At 36.5% G+C, this 16,629-nt stretch overlaps 1 protein-coding gene across 4 annotated transcripts in view; it reads left to right on the forward strand.

Moving 5' to 3' along the window:
- Window positions 1–16,629, forward strand: part of CARNMT1 (carnosine N-methyltransferase 1) — a 49,907-nt gene that overhangs the window by 23,904 nt on the left and 9,374 nt on the right. For all 4 annotated transcript variants that reach the window (XM_024738939.1, XM_024738936.1, XM_024738937.1 and 1 more), the window contains exons 4-6: window positions 7,371–7,511; window positions 8,462–8,640; window positions 10,659–10,772. In XM_024738939.1, coding sequence (XP_024594707.1) covers window positions 7,371–7,511; window positions 8,462–8,640; window positions 10,659–10,772 — 434 coding nt within the window. The remainder of the gene's footprint in view (window positions 1–7,370; window positions 7,512–8,461; window positions 8,641–10,658; window positions 10,773–16,629) is intronic.

Consider the following 16,629-nt stretch of genomic DNA (forward strand, 5'->3'; position numbering starts at 1 on the left):
CTTAAAGCCTACCTTTGTTTACTTTAATAAATGTTACAAGTTTTTTTGTTAATTTTTATCGATAGTCTTACCTTAAATATTCTACAACTATTAGAATTATAATCTAGTCTCATTATTTCCTTATTTTTCATACTTTTTATAAATATATGTTTTCAGTTTTAGGAACTTTTATAAATATTGCTGCTTCCAAAAATATATTCTTAAAGTTCCTACTTGGTGCACTCTCTCAATGTATATACTGTTTATAAAATAACGGATAATATAGTTTGATAGCTTTCGTAAACATAAAATCCAGGTATTTCTCAAAATTCAAAATATCTTTGTTTCTGAAAAGTAGGTTGTGGGATAAGACTTTTTACTGTTGCCGTATACAAAAGTTTGGGTATTTTTGGAAGGCTGAATGTCCAATGCTTAAGTCAGTATAATTTCTAGCACTTTAAACATGATTTCGTTCATACTCAGTGATCATTGAATCATGTGTATTACCATGGTATCCAGTCAGCGTAACAATGTTAGCTGTACTAAAAAAGCATGTCATTGTTAAAGGTACTTACTGAACTAGCATAAGTATTATTTTACTATTATTTATCTGTTATTGTTATTATTATTTTAAAATTTATTTATGTATTTTTGGCTGCATTGGATCTTAGTTGCAGCACGTGGGATCTTTCATTGTGGCACGCAGGCTCAGTAATTGTGGCGTGTGGGCTCTCTAGTTGTGGTGCACGGGCACAGTAGTTGCGGTGCGTGGGCTTAGTTAACTCGCGGCATGTGGGATCTTAGTTCCCCAACCAGGGATCAAACCCGCGTCCCTTGCATTGGAAGGACCACCAGGGAAGTCCCTGTTATTGTTGTTGTTATTATTATTATTATTACTGTTGGCAGATACAATGTAGACTGGTGAGAAAAGGATGAATTCACTCAGTGTTTCTAACATTAACTCTTAATGTTTCTTTAAAATAAGTAAATAATTGAAAACATTTTTTGAATAGGTAAAACATTTTGCAGGGTTCAAAATTTTAAAGGTTTCAAAGGATATAAAGTTTCCTACCCAGCTACCCATTTCCCTTCCCTGAAAGTAATCAACGTTATAAAAGTGGACATTGATATATGAACTTTAAATGAAGTGCACCAAAATATCAAACTTTATTTTTGGCATTCTGGTACCCAATGGAAAATTTACATGTTTCTTCCTATGTCATTTGTTTTGCTTGTTAAACTTAGATTGGTTTCCTTATAATAGATAAGATGAGCTATTTAAAAAAAATGTAAAAAATAAACCTAATAAAATACAGCAAAGTCTTTATCCATATTAAAGTTATAACTTTGCCATAAAAAGTAAACTCCGAGTCCTGGAAAAGGGAAATAATTATAGCCCTTCAGAATCCAGGTTGACTCTAGGTAAATCCTGGTTAAGTTTGGGTCTCAGATAAATTTTTAGGATTCTGTTTGTGCCACAGCAAGCGCGTGAGAATTTTATATTTTTACACTCAGGCTGAATTTGACTTACATTTATGTCAGCTAGCCTTTGGATTGTGTTCTTTTCTTTTTGAAATTTCAATAAAGGCCTTTTCTAACTGAGCTGTCTGCAAAAAACAATATACCTACATATGCATAAATTAACTGTACTTGTGATCATTAAAATAATATTTCCTATGAAAGCATATTTGTCTTATCAGTTTGTCCAATTTGTTCCTGTTTAGAATTTTTAAGTGTCTGAGTTTACAAGTACAAGCAGCTTTGAAGCCACAGATTAACATCTATATTGGGGTCTATTTTTAAATTAAGGAAATGCTGTTTTAATTGTGCTGAATGCCAAACACTTCAGTAGTTATTAGCTCAAGAATTTAGTGCTATAAAGTTTATAGTTGCTAAGGAGAGATTCTTAGGTACGAGTCCTATTTGAAATGGGAAATCACAACCATGTAGAATCATATTCTCTTAATGAATCCTGAAATTTTCTGGACTGTACTTTCTAGAGCTTAATTTTGTTAACCCATTCTATTTTAGAAGAATTTGAAGTGATATTTTGTTTGTGGGTGGTAAATCTATTATGCCTTTGCATTTCAGTATATGTCTAACACTTCAAGAAGACAATGATATACTATTGACTATATTGAATATATTTTTTCTTTTATATAGTTGAGCATTAGGAAGAAATATGCTGAGCTTTAAAGAAGCATTTTTCACTTAGATTGAAATAAAGAATGTAAGTTATAATATATAAAAGGGTTTAAAAAAATCATATTGTTTAACCTATCAGAGATAGTAACTGTTAAGATTTACACATTTTAAAAGGATTACTTTTAGCTGTAAGAAACCATTTTAAAAGAGCAAATGGAGATAGCCAAATAATGCCAAAGTAGTTTAGAGACTGAAAATAGTCTCTTTTTTCTATCCAGAAAGTCCTCTTAGACCAAAGACAGATATGTATTTCAGATTTCTTTCAAATCAAGATCTCAAGCACCTACATTCCAGGATTTCAAGTGCTTACAAATCTAGAGTAATAACTCAGTGGAAAAACAATTCAAGACTATAACCTAGTAGAAAAATAGTGTAAATAGTAAACAGAAAAAGAAATACAGGGTGCTTAATCTCATACAAAAATGCAAGTGTAAAAACCACACTAAGGGGCTTCCCTGGTGGCGCAGTGGTTGAGAGTCCGCCTGCCGATGCAGGCGACGCGGGTTCGTGCCCCGGTCCGGAAAGATCCCGCATGCCGCGGAGCGGCTGGGCCCGTGAGCCATGGCCGCTGAGCCTGCGCGTCCGGAGCCTGTGCTCCGCAACGGGAGAGGCCACAACAGTGAGAGGCCTGCGTACCGCAAAAAAAAACCACAGTAAGGTGCCATTTTCATCCATTATATTGTAAAGATTTAAAAGTTATATAACTTATTGAAGGTGTGAGGAAACGTGTTGCTGATGGAAGAATAAATTAGTAAAATTTTATGGAGGGCAACTTGGTAATTTTAACAAAATTCTAATGCATATCTTTTGATCCTTGCAGTTCAGTTTTGGGAAAGCTATCCACAGAGGTACATGAGGGAAACTATTTATGCCAAGGATATTAGTTTTAATGTTATAATAGCAAGAGATTGGAAACAATCTAGTTGTCCTTAATTATCAAATTTTGATACATTATTATACAGTATTACAATGGACTACTTATTCAGTCATAAAATAGATTAAGAAAGCTCTGTGCACTGATTGGGAAAGAAGTTCAAGATACATTAGATCAGGATTGGTAAACTTTTTCTTAAAGGGCCAGCTAGAAAATATTTTAGATTTTGAAGGCAATGTGGTCTCTGGGGACTGACTATTTCGCTCTCTTGTCATGGGAATGCAACCATAGACAATACATAAATGACTGGACATGGCTGTGTTCTAAAACCTTATTTGCAATTACAGGTGATTGGCTAGTGGGTCATAGTTGCTGACCCCTGTATTAAATGAAAGAAGCAAAGTGATGAGCTAGGTATATAAACTATAACAGAGATATGAATGAAGTACTGAAAGCATTGAGAAGTGACTTAAAGCTTTGCCTGGGATATTTGGAAAAAGAAAGACTTTATAGATTCGGTGATAATTTAAGCTCAGTTTCTATAGGAGCTCTAAAGATTAAGGTGAGAAAGTGTTTTCTGAAATGGATGAGAAGTTGTCTTGCTGATATATGGAGTTCTTTATTGGGAGTAGATAAGTAAGTTGGGACCATATTTTTGAAGGGGCTAGACACTAATTCTGATTTCTAACCCACTTTCTAGTTTGAATAAAAAGTGTTTCAACATCCAACTCTATTAAACCTTGACATTTTGCCATAGTTGCTTCAGATCTCTTTTTTCCGTATTTTTTAAAAGAAACATTACAGATACACTTGAAAGTGCCCTGCAAACAATACAGAGCACATTCTTCTCTCTTTCCAGAGATAACAACTAATATAAATTTGTTACTCTAATCTTACCTTCCTGCATTAGCTACGTGTCTATATACATGTACATAAACAACACATTGTGTTCTGTGTGTTTTAAAAGGTCATATAATGGTTTGTGGTGTCATTTCACAATTGTTTTTTTTGCTCAGAATTGTGTTTTTATGATTTCTCTGTATGGACCAGCACTGTTCAACAGAAATACAATGCAAATTGCCTGTGTTACTTTAAATTTTCTCGTAGTCACATAAGAAGTGTAAATGGAAACAGGTGAAATTAATAATATACTTTAATAACCCACTATATCTAAAATATATTACCATATAATCAGTATACAAGGTTATTAATGAGATATTTTACATTCCTTTTTTATACTAAGTCTATGAAATCTGGTATTTATTTTATACTTGAAACACATCTCAATTAGAACTAACCACATTTTGAATATTTAGTAGCCACAAATGAGTTGTGGCTTTCACCATGTGAATTGCTGTGATTCACATAGAACGCAGCACTTTTGCTGCTTGAAAGTTGTGCATACTCCTATCACCAGGGGTCAGCTAAGTGTCACTCTGCTGACACACCGAGAAAAAGAATTTTGTGTGTTGGAATTTGCTGATTTGCAGCTGCTATGCAAAAATCATTCTGTGTACAATAAAGGAAACTTCTTTCAAGAACATTTCCTGCTGGTAAAATAGTTGGATCACAAAGGTTGGTGCAAACATGATCCACGACCTCTTCAGACACACAGGGGCTCTCTGTCGTCTTCATTCTTGCTTGTCTGGGAAACCATTGAAACTTTTCCCACTATTATCAGAGGTGTTAAATTTGTAGTGAATATACTGCTTCTCCATAGTTGGGCCTTAATGACTACATAAACTTGTTTGCTTGCCAGTTTTTTGCCGAGAATCTCAAACAGGCAACATTTGATTACTGAGGCACATATTAGTCATATGGCTCTATTCCCGGTTTTCTAAGTTTAAAGTCAGTTCACCATTAAGGTCTATACTTAGACTTATATGTCTCTTATTCTCCACAGAGTAGAAATGCCCTTGACTTTATAAGAACTCATACTAGAAAATGCCTTTTAGAGTGCCTTAGTTTTATACACATTGTGTTTAGAGGGACTTTCTTGTATGCTGTTAATATCCCTTATATGAAGACCCAATTGGGGGAAAAAAAATCTAGCTAAGAACAAAGATTTGGGGAAAAATTCTCCCATTCAGTGCTTGATTCTTGATCATTTTTTCCATTCTTAGAGAATTTGTTTTAATGTGTCTCCTTTAATATTCCCAGTAAAATCCTTCTTTTTTCTTTCTGTAATACAAATAATTGATAGATCTATAGTAATCTCTACTAACTCTTGATAGATCTGTAGTAATCTCTACTAACTCTTAAGGTAATGCTTGATGTATTCTGTATTCCATGGCTTTATGACAGCCTTTTAATCGCATTTTTATATAGAAACTTTCTGCCACAAGGTAGGGATGAAGAGTTCTATAGGCCTGATCAGTTTGGAAGTATTTGGTAATAGCTATCATAAAATTAACTTCCTTTAAGTGAACAAAATAAATATTAGTACAGTTATTAACATACCTTTCCCTTAAGTTTGACATGATTTCTAATTTCTGCATGGTAATCTTTTACTCAGATTATGAGCCGTTCAGAAATTGATTATTAGTGATTTTTTTAATAAAACTTTAAATACTCTATGAATTTACTTCCAGATCCTTTTACTTTCTGTTGCATTACCTTGATTTTTTAAAAAAAATCTAAGCTGAAAACAGCCACTTGTAAAAAAAACTCATGATTTTGATTGGGCAAATGGGAAGTGGGAAAAGAAAAGAGGTAGTAGTTCTGGAGAGTAAGTGTTTTGGTGGGTCTGGTGGGGAGTAGAAAATGACAGTGGCCGGTCCTTTATACAAGGGCTAGCATAGAGTCCTACAGCTAGGAGTTTTTCAGATTCTAGTATTAAAAATATATATGTTCATGTTAGATAACTGATATAGGCAGGCCTGAATAGAATGAGAGCGTGTACCCATTCTCTTTATTAAAAATTAGCGTTCGCACATACAAACATATTGCATATAGTCTGGAATGAAAAGGAAACATTCTATTTTATTTTAGTGAAAACTATTATAAGGCACCTTGGCATTAGTTTGTCCATGTCAAGTATTAAAGAATATCTTACTAATCATATTAAGCCTATTTGTCAGAAATCATTTTTAACAAATTTCAGTTTATGCCTTATTGTGTATATAAAATTCAGCAGTAAAACAGACTAAATAGACTTTGTTGCGATTTTTATACAAATACCTGTTCCATATATAGTTATTTAAGATTGAAGGGCGCTGGGCAAATTCCCTTGTTACTGTATTTGTAGACTGAATTTTCAGAAGCCCCATAGTTCTATTTGTTTCTTTTCATTTCAAAGTGGGAAATGCTAACGGTTATCATATGGGCTACTAGTAAAAAGTCCTGTTGCCATTTGGAGCACATCAAACTTAAAGCCCATACAATTTAAAGATAAAAAAGAATTGTTCATGGGAGTAGACTTGGAAATTGGATTTGACTTATGAGCTAAATTTGGGGAATACAGACAATAATGAAATTCCTTTTCAATTGACACAATGACAGCTGATTATACACATTTTTCTCTGGTTTTTCACAAGAACACATTTTAGTTTCCTTAGGCTTATGTTGATTTGCCAGAAGTACTGAGAAAAGTCTTTGCTGTGCTAAGGCTTTTCAGTGGTCTGAAAATAGAATGACAGATGTTACAGTAAAGGAAATTTGTGATGGTAGAGTGATGCTAATAAGTGGAGAACAGTTTGATTGTGAACCTCTGGTTTGGTGTGATATGTTTGCCATCATATATGCTCAATTAGAAGGCAGCTCCCCATTTTCCCCATGAGAATATCCCAGCTCCAGCTTCTTTTGCCAATTGAAATATATAAGATTTTAAGGAGAGACCTGACACATTAAAATCTGCTTGTACTTAATTTGGTCACATAAACCATTGTATTACATATAGAATTCAGAAATAAAGTTATGTCTTGTTTTACTGTCTCATATGCTAAAATAATTTTGTTCAGTCTTTTTGTATGTATAGGGATCCTTTTGGAATAATTTGTCTTCCCAGATAGGTGATAGCTACTAGGAATATGAGTGTCTTCATAAGTCTTGGATATAAGGCGACTCCTTTTTCTTCTTAAAAATAATACTTTGGGGATAAAACCCTAAAACAACAACTGAACATTTGATAATTCTTTATATCCTTATTTCTCACTGATATTTAGAAGTATTTCTCAAATTTAAGAAGTCAGAGTCTTGAGTGAGCTTATTCTTACTAAATATCTTAAGTTTTTAGTTGTTAATATGGATTTTGTCTATTTTTTTTTCCCCTTTTCTTTGAGGGGTTGGACATAATTGCCTTATTTCATTTCAGGGATCCTTCTAAAGTAAATATTCTGGTACCTGGTGCTGGACTAGGAAGACTGGCCTGGGAAATAGCTATGCTAGGTTATGCTTGTCAAGGAAATGAATGGAGTTTTTTTATGCTCTTTTCTTCCAACTTTGTACTCAACAGGTATTTAATTTACTTTTTGCTGGAAATAGTAATTTCTCAGAATCAGATTGACTTACCTATTTTTGCAGAATTCTGAATTTGAAGATAAGTACGTAGTGTTTAAATATGGTATATATCATAAATGTTTCTGATTGAAATTAAGTTGCTTATACAATTACTACTTTAATTAGTTGCCTAGTTAACAGAATGTTGAACGGGATGGGTAAGTGATATTTTAAAAAGTGATTGGGTACTCCATGAAACTGAAATGATTTCTCTGCAGAATTTTGGGCTAAGTATTGTCCTGGAAGGAGTATTTTCTTATTGTTCCTTAAACTTATTCACCCCTTTGTTTCTTTAGTGGAGTAAGATTATAATGTAGCAATCATAATTTTTTTCTTAGTCAAATTCTTATAAATGGCTCACATATCTTAGTTGGAAATATCTCGCAGAACTTCTGTGGCCTCATTTAGAAAGTAGTGGAAAAGAGTTTTTAAAGCCAGAAGAGGTGTGTTAGAGAAAAAATAAATGGCTGCCTTGTTTAAATAATGTGTTGTCTTGGTAGCAGTGTGAGTTAGGGGATAGTGAGAAGGTAGAAAGGAGAGTGCTGTACAAAATAATTAAAATAATTAGGTAACAAACAAAACCCATACCTTCTTTGAAAAAAATACTTAGACTTTTTTACTTGAGCTTGAGTTTCAGTGATATATTTTTAAAAATTTGAGTGAAAATAGCACATTTATATATCTGAATTTACCTTAATTTTGTTTCTGTGTTTTAATCTGTGATTGGTTACTCATCTACATGCCTATGTGGAGTTTCAGATAATTGGGTGGAGTGTAGTGGTAGCACTTTTAAGTATTAATTATATAAGTAAATCTTCAATCAAACAGATTATATTTTAGTGTTTAAAGTAGATTTCCCTGGTAAAATATTTAGTTAACACTGAATTTTATGCTCATATTTTGCAGATGTTCTGAAATTAATAAATATAAGCTTTATCCCTGGATTCATCAGTTTAGCAATAACCGGAGGTCAGCTGATCAGATTCGACCCATCTTTTTCCCTGATGTTGACCCCCACAGTCTTCCTCCCGGTTCTAACTTTTCTATGACAGCAGGAGATTTTCAGGAGATATACTCAGAATGCAGTAAGTCCAAAGATCACATGCTTTATTCTAAATTTAATGAGCTAATTTTATACTAGGCCAACGTTGTGGTCATTCATTTTGACGATAGAATATAAGGTATACTTCAACGACAATTTAGAATATTTTCAAAGTTATGTATAAGGCAGTGATGGGTAATGTAAAGAAATATGAGATCCCACAATTAAGAAATTTAGAATCTGTTGGGTCTATTAATATAAGACAACATGTAAACAAAGGTTGAGTAATGAATACAATAAAGATGGAAGTAGGTTAGTGTGAGAAGTGAGCTCTTCGTGGCGAGGCTGTGACTTGAAGGATAGGGAGGAATGGCATTCAGAGGTACAAAGATATGAATGAGTAAGGTAATCGGGGATGGTAGAATAGCCTTACTGGAAGGAAAAAGGACATTTGGGGATTTAATGGGAGATACGGCTAGAGAAGTAGGTTGGTTCCAGATTGTGGATGACCTTTATAATCAGGCTATGAAGTTTGGACTTCAGCCTGGCAAAATGTTGAAGAAATTTGAGCTAGGCATTAGAGAAAGGGAGATGATAATGGGGAAAGAGGAGAGAGGGATTGGCAATAAAAGGAAGAAGAAAAATAGAAGGCTGAGGGGTCAGCAAGTTCATTCATTTAACAGGTATTTGTTGAATACCTGCTAAGTAGCAGGCATTGCAAAGACAGCAGTGAGCAAAACAAAGCCCCTGTGCACAGGGAACCCATATTCTAGTTCGGAGAGAGAGGCGATAACAAATTAATATTGTGAGGAAGAAAAAATAAGGCAGGGTAAAGGGGATAATGAGTGACTGGGGAGAGACTGCTGGTTTATATAGAATTCCCAGGGAAGGTCTTTCTAAAAAGGGAACTTAAGAAGAAAGATTGAGCAGAGAACCTCAAAGGAATGAAGAAGCAAGCCATTCAGATATGTGGGGGAAAGAGTTGCAGGGGGAATGGCAAAGGAAAGAAGATTTAGGGGGTGGGAAGGACGCTTGTTCTGCTCAAGAAGAGTAAGAGGGTCAGTTTGGCTGGGGTGTGCTAAGCAGTGGGCAAATGATGGGAGATGAGGTTGGAGTGCGTTTGGGGGGGCTGACTCGTAGGCCACAGCGAAGACTTTGTGTTCTGAGAGAAATGGGAGGCCTTGGAGAGATTAGAGTGGGAGAGGAACAAGATAGTAAAGTTTTTGTTTGTTTTTCCCTGAACGCTGACCTTGTGAAAACCTGCACTCTGAAGGTAGAAGGAGGGAGATAGAAGGTGTTAGGTGCGGGGGGTAAGTTAGGGAGCAGGGTCTCAAAATAGGAGTGAAATAATGGAAAACATTGCTTTGTCAAGTAAAAGTGACTTTCTTCTGGAGCAGGTTTGAAAGAGGAGATGGTGAAGGTAATCCGCAGTTGGATCAAGTGCCTTATTTGTACAGACAGCCACCTTCAATGCAGTCTCTTCTGTCTCTGTGCCAGGCCACAGCCTCCAGAAGGCAAACAGAGTTCTCTGCTGGGTTCCCACCCACTGCTGCTGACTGCCCCCAATCCCCCTTTTCAACTGGCAGTTCTCCCAAGTACTGGTGGATGCTTATGTATTCTGATGCCATTCATTTCTCAATTGGCAGCAAATGTGTGCAGTCTTTTTGAAACCTTCCGGAATTGGTAGCTAACACTGGTTTAAATCACAACTTAAAATTCAAATATTATTTCATCTTAACTGATTTAAAATGAAGGCTAGAAGTCGAAAAGATTATAAACAAAACTCTTATAAATATTATTTGGTAAGGATATAGTGATATAGGTTATCAAAAATGATTTCCAAATTGATTACCTTATCAAATTAGTAATAAAAGTAAAAAGTAAAAAAAGTATCTCATAAATGATTATTTGGTAGCCTTGATTGGAAGAGTTTAGCTTCTGTACCCCTGCAGTTAAATGAAATATTCATCGTCTGTAAAGAGGTAACTGGTACCTTTATAGAATTCATTAAAAGAAAGGCAAAATAATATAACATGTAGTAATTTGATTTTCCTTGAATAGGTACCTGGGACTGTATTGCTACCTGTTTCTTCATAGACACAGCTCACAATGTAATTGATTATATTGACACAATATGGAAAATACTCAAACCAGGTGGAATTTGGATAAATCTAGGTAAGTTCCTCAGTATTTATTAGAATTTACACATTACTCTGAGTACTTAGAGCTGTTCTGCATTTGGTAACTTCACAGTACTAAATGTTCATGGAAGCTGTAATTATGTCATACATGTTTTAAAACCTCCGCAGTTTCCTTTAGACTGCATTCTAGTTAGTGGTACAGTTCCTCCAGTCATGGTTAGTTCCTCTAAAAGCAGTAGAACCCCCAAAATTTGTATATTCATACTAGGTCAGTCTCACAGCAGTCATAATTTCGAAGAGGTACTAACTATTAACTTGACTTTAATCGTTCCCTCATCTTCCCCACCCTCCATTCCATGGAGACAGCACTTCCTTTAAGAAGGAAGTGTTCTTTTTTTATTTCTGTAATGAAACATTTGAGGGAAAGCACTTAATCTCTCCCATGGAAACCTCCTCCCCAGTACATATACATACTAGGAAAAGAGTAGGTATGATAACTTTTGTGACTACCTTGAGTTTAAGAAAGGTTAGAAATATAATTTAATTTATGCAAAAACCTTTTTACTAAAAAAAAAAAAACCTTTTTACTGCATCCTATTGCCACGTGCTAGAAATCAAATAATGAGTATGACGTGGTCCTTCCCATCTAGAATCTAAGGGAAATTGCCAATTTTATACTCTTCCTTTAAAATAAAGGGAGAATAATGATAATCAAGGTAAATATACTTGTCTTTTTTAGTAGGATATATAATCCATACTAAGGAAGACTTTATATTACATAAAAGTCAGATAAACATTGAGTCCTTGGTGTCTTCAGTATTGGCGTAGTTTTGTTGGTGGGTTCTGTTACGTGCTCTCTTTAATGATTTGACTTTACCAGAGATTTAGCCAGTAGGACTAAGCCTACAGGTAGTAGTAGGTCTTTTCCAGACTTCTCTTTAGAAGTCCATAGGAAAGATGAGAGCAGCTGTAAACTGTAGCCATGATATGAAGCAAATATCTCTAACCTTGGGTCTTCCTTAAAAGAAAAGTATTCTTTTTCCTGAGGAATGATTGACAGATAACATTACCTACTGGGTATTTGCTCCCTGTGGGTTAGGCATTATGTTAGCCACTTAAAAATACCTTGTTTAGTCTCAAAACAGCCCTATGTTGAAATGGGATTATTGCTATTCTATAATTGAAGAAACTGAATCTTGGGTTAAGTAACTAGCAGAAAGGTTGTGGAGCTTATATATGGCAGAGACAGGCTGACAGCCCCCATCCAACCCCTTGAATGCCTAATCAGCCACCTCTGCAGGCTTGTGCTGGGTCAGTCTAGAACTTAGCATTATTCTGACTGTGCAGTCCTTTGGGGGTTGGGGGTTTGTCCTGTACACTGTAGGATGGTTGACAGCATCCCTGGCTTGTACCTATTAGATTCCAGTAGTACTTCCCCAGTTGTGACAGCCAAAAATGCAAAACTACCCTTGATCAAAAACCATTGCTCTAGCCTTGTGCTAATGCCCCAGTCCAGGCCCTCATCGTCGCTTGCCTGGATTAATGCAGTAGTTTTCTTAAGAGTATCCCTGCTTTCAAGTTATCTTCAACCCTCTACACCTCTTTCAGTTTCTCCGTTTACCACCAGAGTTATCTTCCCAATGTGCAAATCTATCCCTGACAGACTCCCTGCATAAAAGTCTAACTTTGTTGGTAACCTAAACTCTTCTGGATGTGTAGTGCCCTTTGTGATCTTTCTTCTATCTTGTGTCTCAGCTTCAATTTTTTCTTTTCTTTTTTACTGCCGCTGCCCTGACCTCAGGTGCTAGTCCTCTGGCCTAGGAAGCCCTTTCTTTTTCTTCTCTGTTTTCATTTGGCTCTTCCCTATGCTCTTTAACACTCAGCTCAGGAGATCCTTTCAGATTGGGTTAAATATCCTGTATTTCTCTTTTATATTCTCACAGAATCTGTCCCTAGCATTTAACACATTGTGGTATACTCAGTCATCTTTTTGTTTCCCCTACTAGTCTTTAAGCTTGATGAGGGCAGGAATCTAATGCCTCTTCCTCACTTGGAGTGAATATTTAGCAACTGTTAGGTGTATGAATGGATGTATTGTTTCAGAATTTGAAATCAGGATCAAAGTAATGTTAAGATGCCACAGAAGTTTGCTGCCAAGGGACTTAATAAAATGGCATTTATATTGGTAAATTCATAACATTCCTATGGTTTCGGCTTCAGCCATGTGGACTTGGAAAATTAGTTTTATCTGTAAACTGAGAGGGACAGTTTCACCCTAATCATGCTTACATAGACCAGAATGTCAGCATACTCATATGTAATGAGAGAGGTAACTGCTAGCCATTCTGGAATACTAAAAAGTTACGTTGGAAGTTAAATTGTAATGAAAAATTTGCGACATTATATGAGATTAGAGTTGGGAATATTATTAATTTATAAAATGCTTTAAGAGGTATTTAAGGTATTCACTTTAATGTTTCCTAGGTTCTGGAAAACTAGTGAGCTTTTCAAGGGAACTCTTATGCATATGTCCTTTGGGAAAGGCTCTGATCTGGCAAAATGCAGAAGAATGCCTGTGTATCCTGTGCAACCGTTTTTCAGTTTTTCATGGTGATCAGTATCCCTCAAATGCATTTATACAGAATTTATTTTTAAAAGTGGGGGTGTAGGTGTGCGTGTCTGTGCCCATGCACTGATACATTTATAGTTGGATAGTGGAGGGCAGGGAATTAGCAAATTGAATCTAACTTCATCTGGAAGAATAAACAGGTTAAAGTACCAAAGGAGGTCTTTGTAAAGCGTAATGAGAAATGGAGCCTATCAGATTTGAAAGCACTGTAAACCTACAGAATTTTTAAAAACGTGAACAATTTCCTATAAAAGGTGGATGATTGAACACATACGTTATCTCCTCACTGAGATCTTGTTACAGTTTATAAAAAGGTATAAAACACACGAACAAATAATGGCAGGGATGGCATCAGGGGACAAAAGAATGTAACAGTATTTCAGAAGATGGGGTAGGTGGATAAGTTGTGCAAAGAAACCAACGTGAATAGAGCTGGTTGACGTGGAATAACCCTGGAAAATGAAGCACCAAATGAAAACAACATAAGTTGAAAAATCTATATTTAGGAAACAGTTGACCTCTTATGTAACCAAGATGCCTACCTTATGCCCCCTTCCAGTCCATGCTCCGGCAGGAGACCAGAAGTTTAATTCCCTGGAAAAAGTAAATGGAAAACGAGCAGAATTTATGAAAGCATGGCCTAGTAGAGAGTGAGTATGAAATGTAGGACAGAAAAGAAGAGGATTAATTAAAAGTCTGCATTGGAAAATGATCAGGCAGTGACCACCAGTTCACCCTACTCCTACCCCCAACACCTCCCTACCCTGCCTATAAAACTTCTTGCTGGAGTTTGAGTGCCAGCTGTCTGTTTTGCACAGATGCAAGCCATGTTTCTTTAAGTGGGCATGTCAGTATAGCTACATGAGCTTTTTTTTTTTTTTTTTAATTATTTTTGACTTCATTGGGTCTTTGTTGCTGCGCGCAGGCTTTCTCTGGTTGTGGCGAGTGGGAGCTACTCTTCATTGCAGTGCGCGGGCTTCTCATTGCGGTGGCTTCTCTTGTTGTGGAGCACAGGCTAGAGGTGCGCGGGCTTCAGTAATTTTGGCATGTAGGCTCAGTAGTTGTGGCTCGCGGGCTCTAGAGTGCAGGCTCAGTAGTTGCAGTGCACAGGCTTAGTTGCTCCACGGCATGTGGCATCTTCCTGGACCAGGGCTCGAACCCGTGTCCCCTGCATTGGCAGGTGGATTCTTAACCACTGCGCCACCAGGGAAGTCCTACACTAGCTTTTAATAATCGTATGGTGGATCTTTTTCTCTTAAATCCTTTCTGTATCTTTATGTTTTAGATGCGTCTCTTATATACAGCATACAGTTAAATTTTCTTTCACTATCCAATCTAATAATCTCTGTCTCTTAACTGGAACTTTTAGAACCTTAAGGATATAAATGGTTTAAATCAACTTATCCCAGATTTGGTAAATGGGATCTCCTTCAAGCTGGCTCCTGTGTCCTTTTGACATATCCCTGTCATTTTTTGAACACCTCCGTTCTGGCATAACCAGGTATACCAGGCTCATCTTATACTTTTTCTGCCTGAGATCCCTGAAGTCAGTCATTTTTCCCAAGGATTCCTGGTTCCTTTTAGTGGGGAATGGTATGTAGAAATGAAAATCTGGATTTTACCACTGTGATGGTATTGCTTCTAGGCCTTTTTAGAAGTATATGTTTGTACCCTTCTATGTCTATAGACACAGTTCATGTTTATAGATCATGAGTTTATGCTGGTACTTTTAGTTCCCAAGCAACACTTGGTATAGAGTACAAGGTTGGCATATAGCTTTCAGTACATGGAAGATATCATTCCAGTGGCTTCTAGCTTCTGTTGAGACTTTAGCTATTTTAACTGTTGCTTCTTTAAGTAATCAGTTTTGTTTTAATCTTTTTTTTTTTTTTTTTTTTTTTTTTTTTATGTGGTATGCAGGCCTTTCACTGTTGTGGCCTCTCCCATTGCGGAGCACAGGCTCTGGACGCGCAGGCTCGGCGGCCATGGCTCATGGGCCTAGCCGCTCTGCGGCATGTGGGATCTTCCCGGACTGGGGCACGAACCCGCGTCCCCTGCATCGGCAGGCGGACTCTCAACCACTGCACCACCAGGGAAGCCCTCAGTTTTGTTTTTAAGATTTTTTACTTTGTAGTTTTTTCAGGTTCAATATTACATCTAGTTGTGATTTTTTCTTTTTAAAAACTGTACAGTTGGGCTTCCCTGGTGGCGCAGTGGTTGAGAGTCCGCCTGCCGATGCAGGGGACATGGGTTCGTACCCCGGTCCGGGAAGATCCCACATGCCACGGAGCGGCCGGGCCCGTGGGCCATGGCCGCTGAGCCTGCGTGTCTGGAGCCTGTGCTCCACAACGGGAGAGGCCACGACAGTGAGAGGCCCACGTACCGCCAAAACAAAAACAAAAACAAAAAACTATACAGTTTATTGGGCTACCGGAGTCTGTAAATTTTTTCATCAGTTCTGAAAAATCTTAGCTTAAAAAAGGGTCTCCACTTGCCCATATGAGACAAGCATAGCATCAAAATAAGTAATAACACGTATTATTTCTATTACTTCATAAATCTCCTCTCCCTCATTCTTTTTCTCTCCTGGAAATGTAATCAAATGTATTTTAGACCTTCTCACTCTAGCTTTCACTTCTCTTTACTTGCTATTTTTTTGTCTCTCTGTTTTGCATTCTGGATAATTCATTCTGACCTGTCCTCCCATTCACAAATTCTCTCTTTCACTGTGTCTAATATCTATTTTATTTCTATTAGGTGGGGTTTTTTTGTTTGTTTGTTTGTGTGTTTTGGTCTATGTCATTTAAGAATCTTCTACTCTCTGAATATATTTTCAAGATGGTCTTTTATTTCTTTGAAAATACTGAGTGTATTTTGTCCAATAATTGTAATATCTCAAGTCTTTGCAGGTGAGTCTCTGCTTTCTCCTGTTCCTGCTGGTTCTTGCTTATGGTTCTTTGTTTCCCTGGGCTGTGGACCTTAACCATTTATTTATTGCTCATTGCCCTTGAGAAGTTACTTTTGGAGATTTCTGGAGACCTACATTAAAGGGTTTTTTCTCCAAAGGAATGTGCATTTGCTTCTGGGAGAAGATTGGAAAATTATCAGGAAAACAACAGAATATTAAATTCTAAATTAAATTAAAATCAAATATTAAACTAAAACCTGGACTTGAGGTTCATTGGACCACTCACGTGATGTAAAATTAAGCTGAAAATCTACGCTAGGGCTAAAGCATGATTTACAATATCTCTCCAAAGTT

Source organism: Neophocaena asiaeorientalis, unplaced genomic scaffold, assembly GCF_003031525.2.
Source record: "Neophocaena asiaeorientalis asiaeorientalis breed wild unplaced genomic scaffold, Neophocaena_asiaeorientalis_V1.1 scaffold249, whole genome shotgun sequence".
NCBI lineage: Eukaryota > Metazoa > Chordata > Mammalia > Artiodactyla > Phocoenidae > Neophocaena > Neophocaena asiaeorientalis.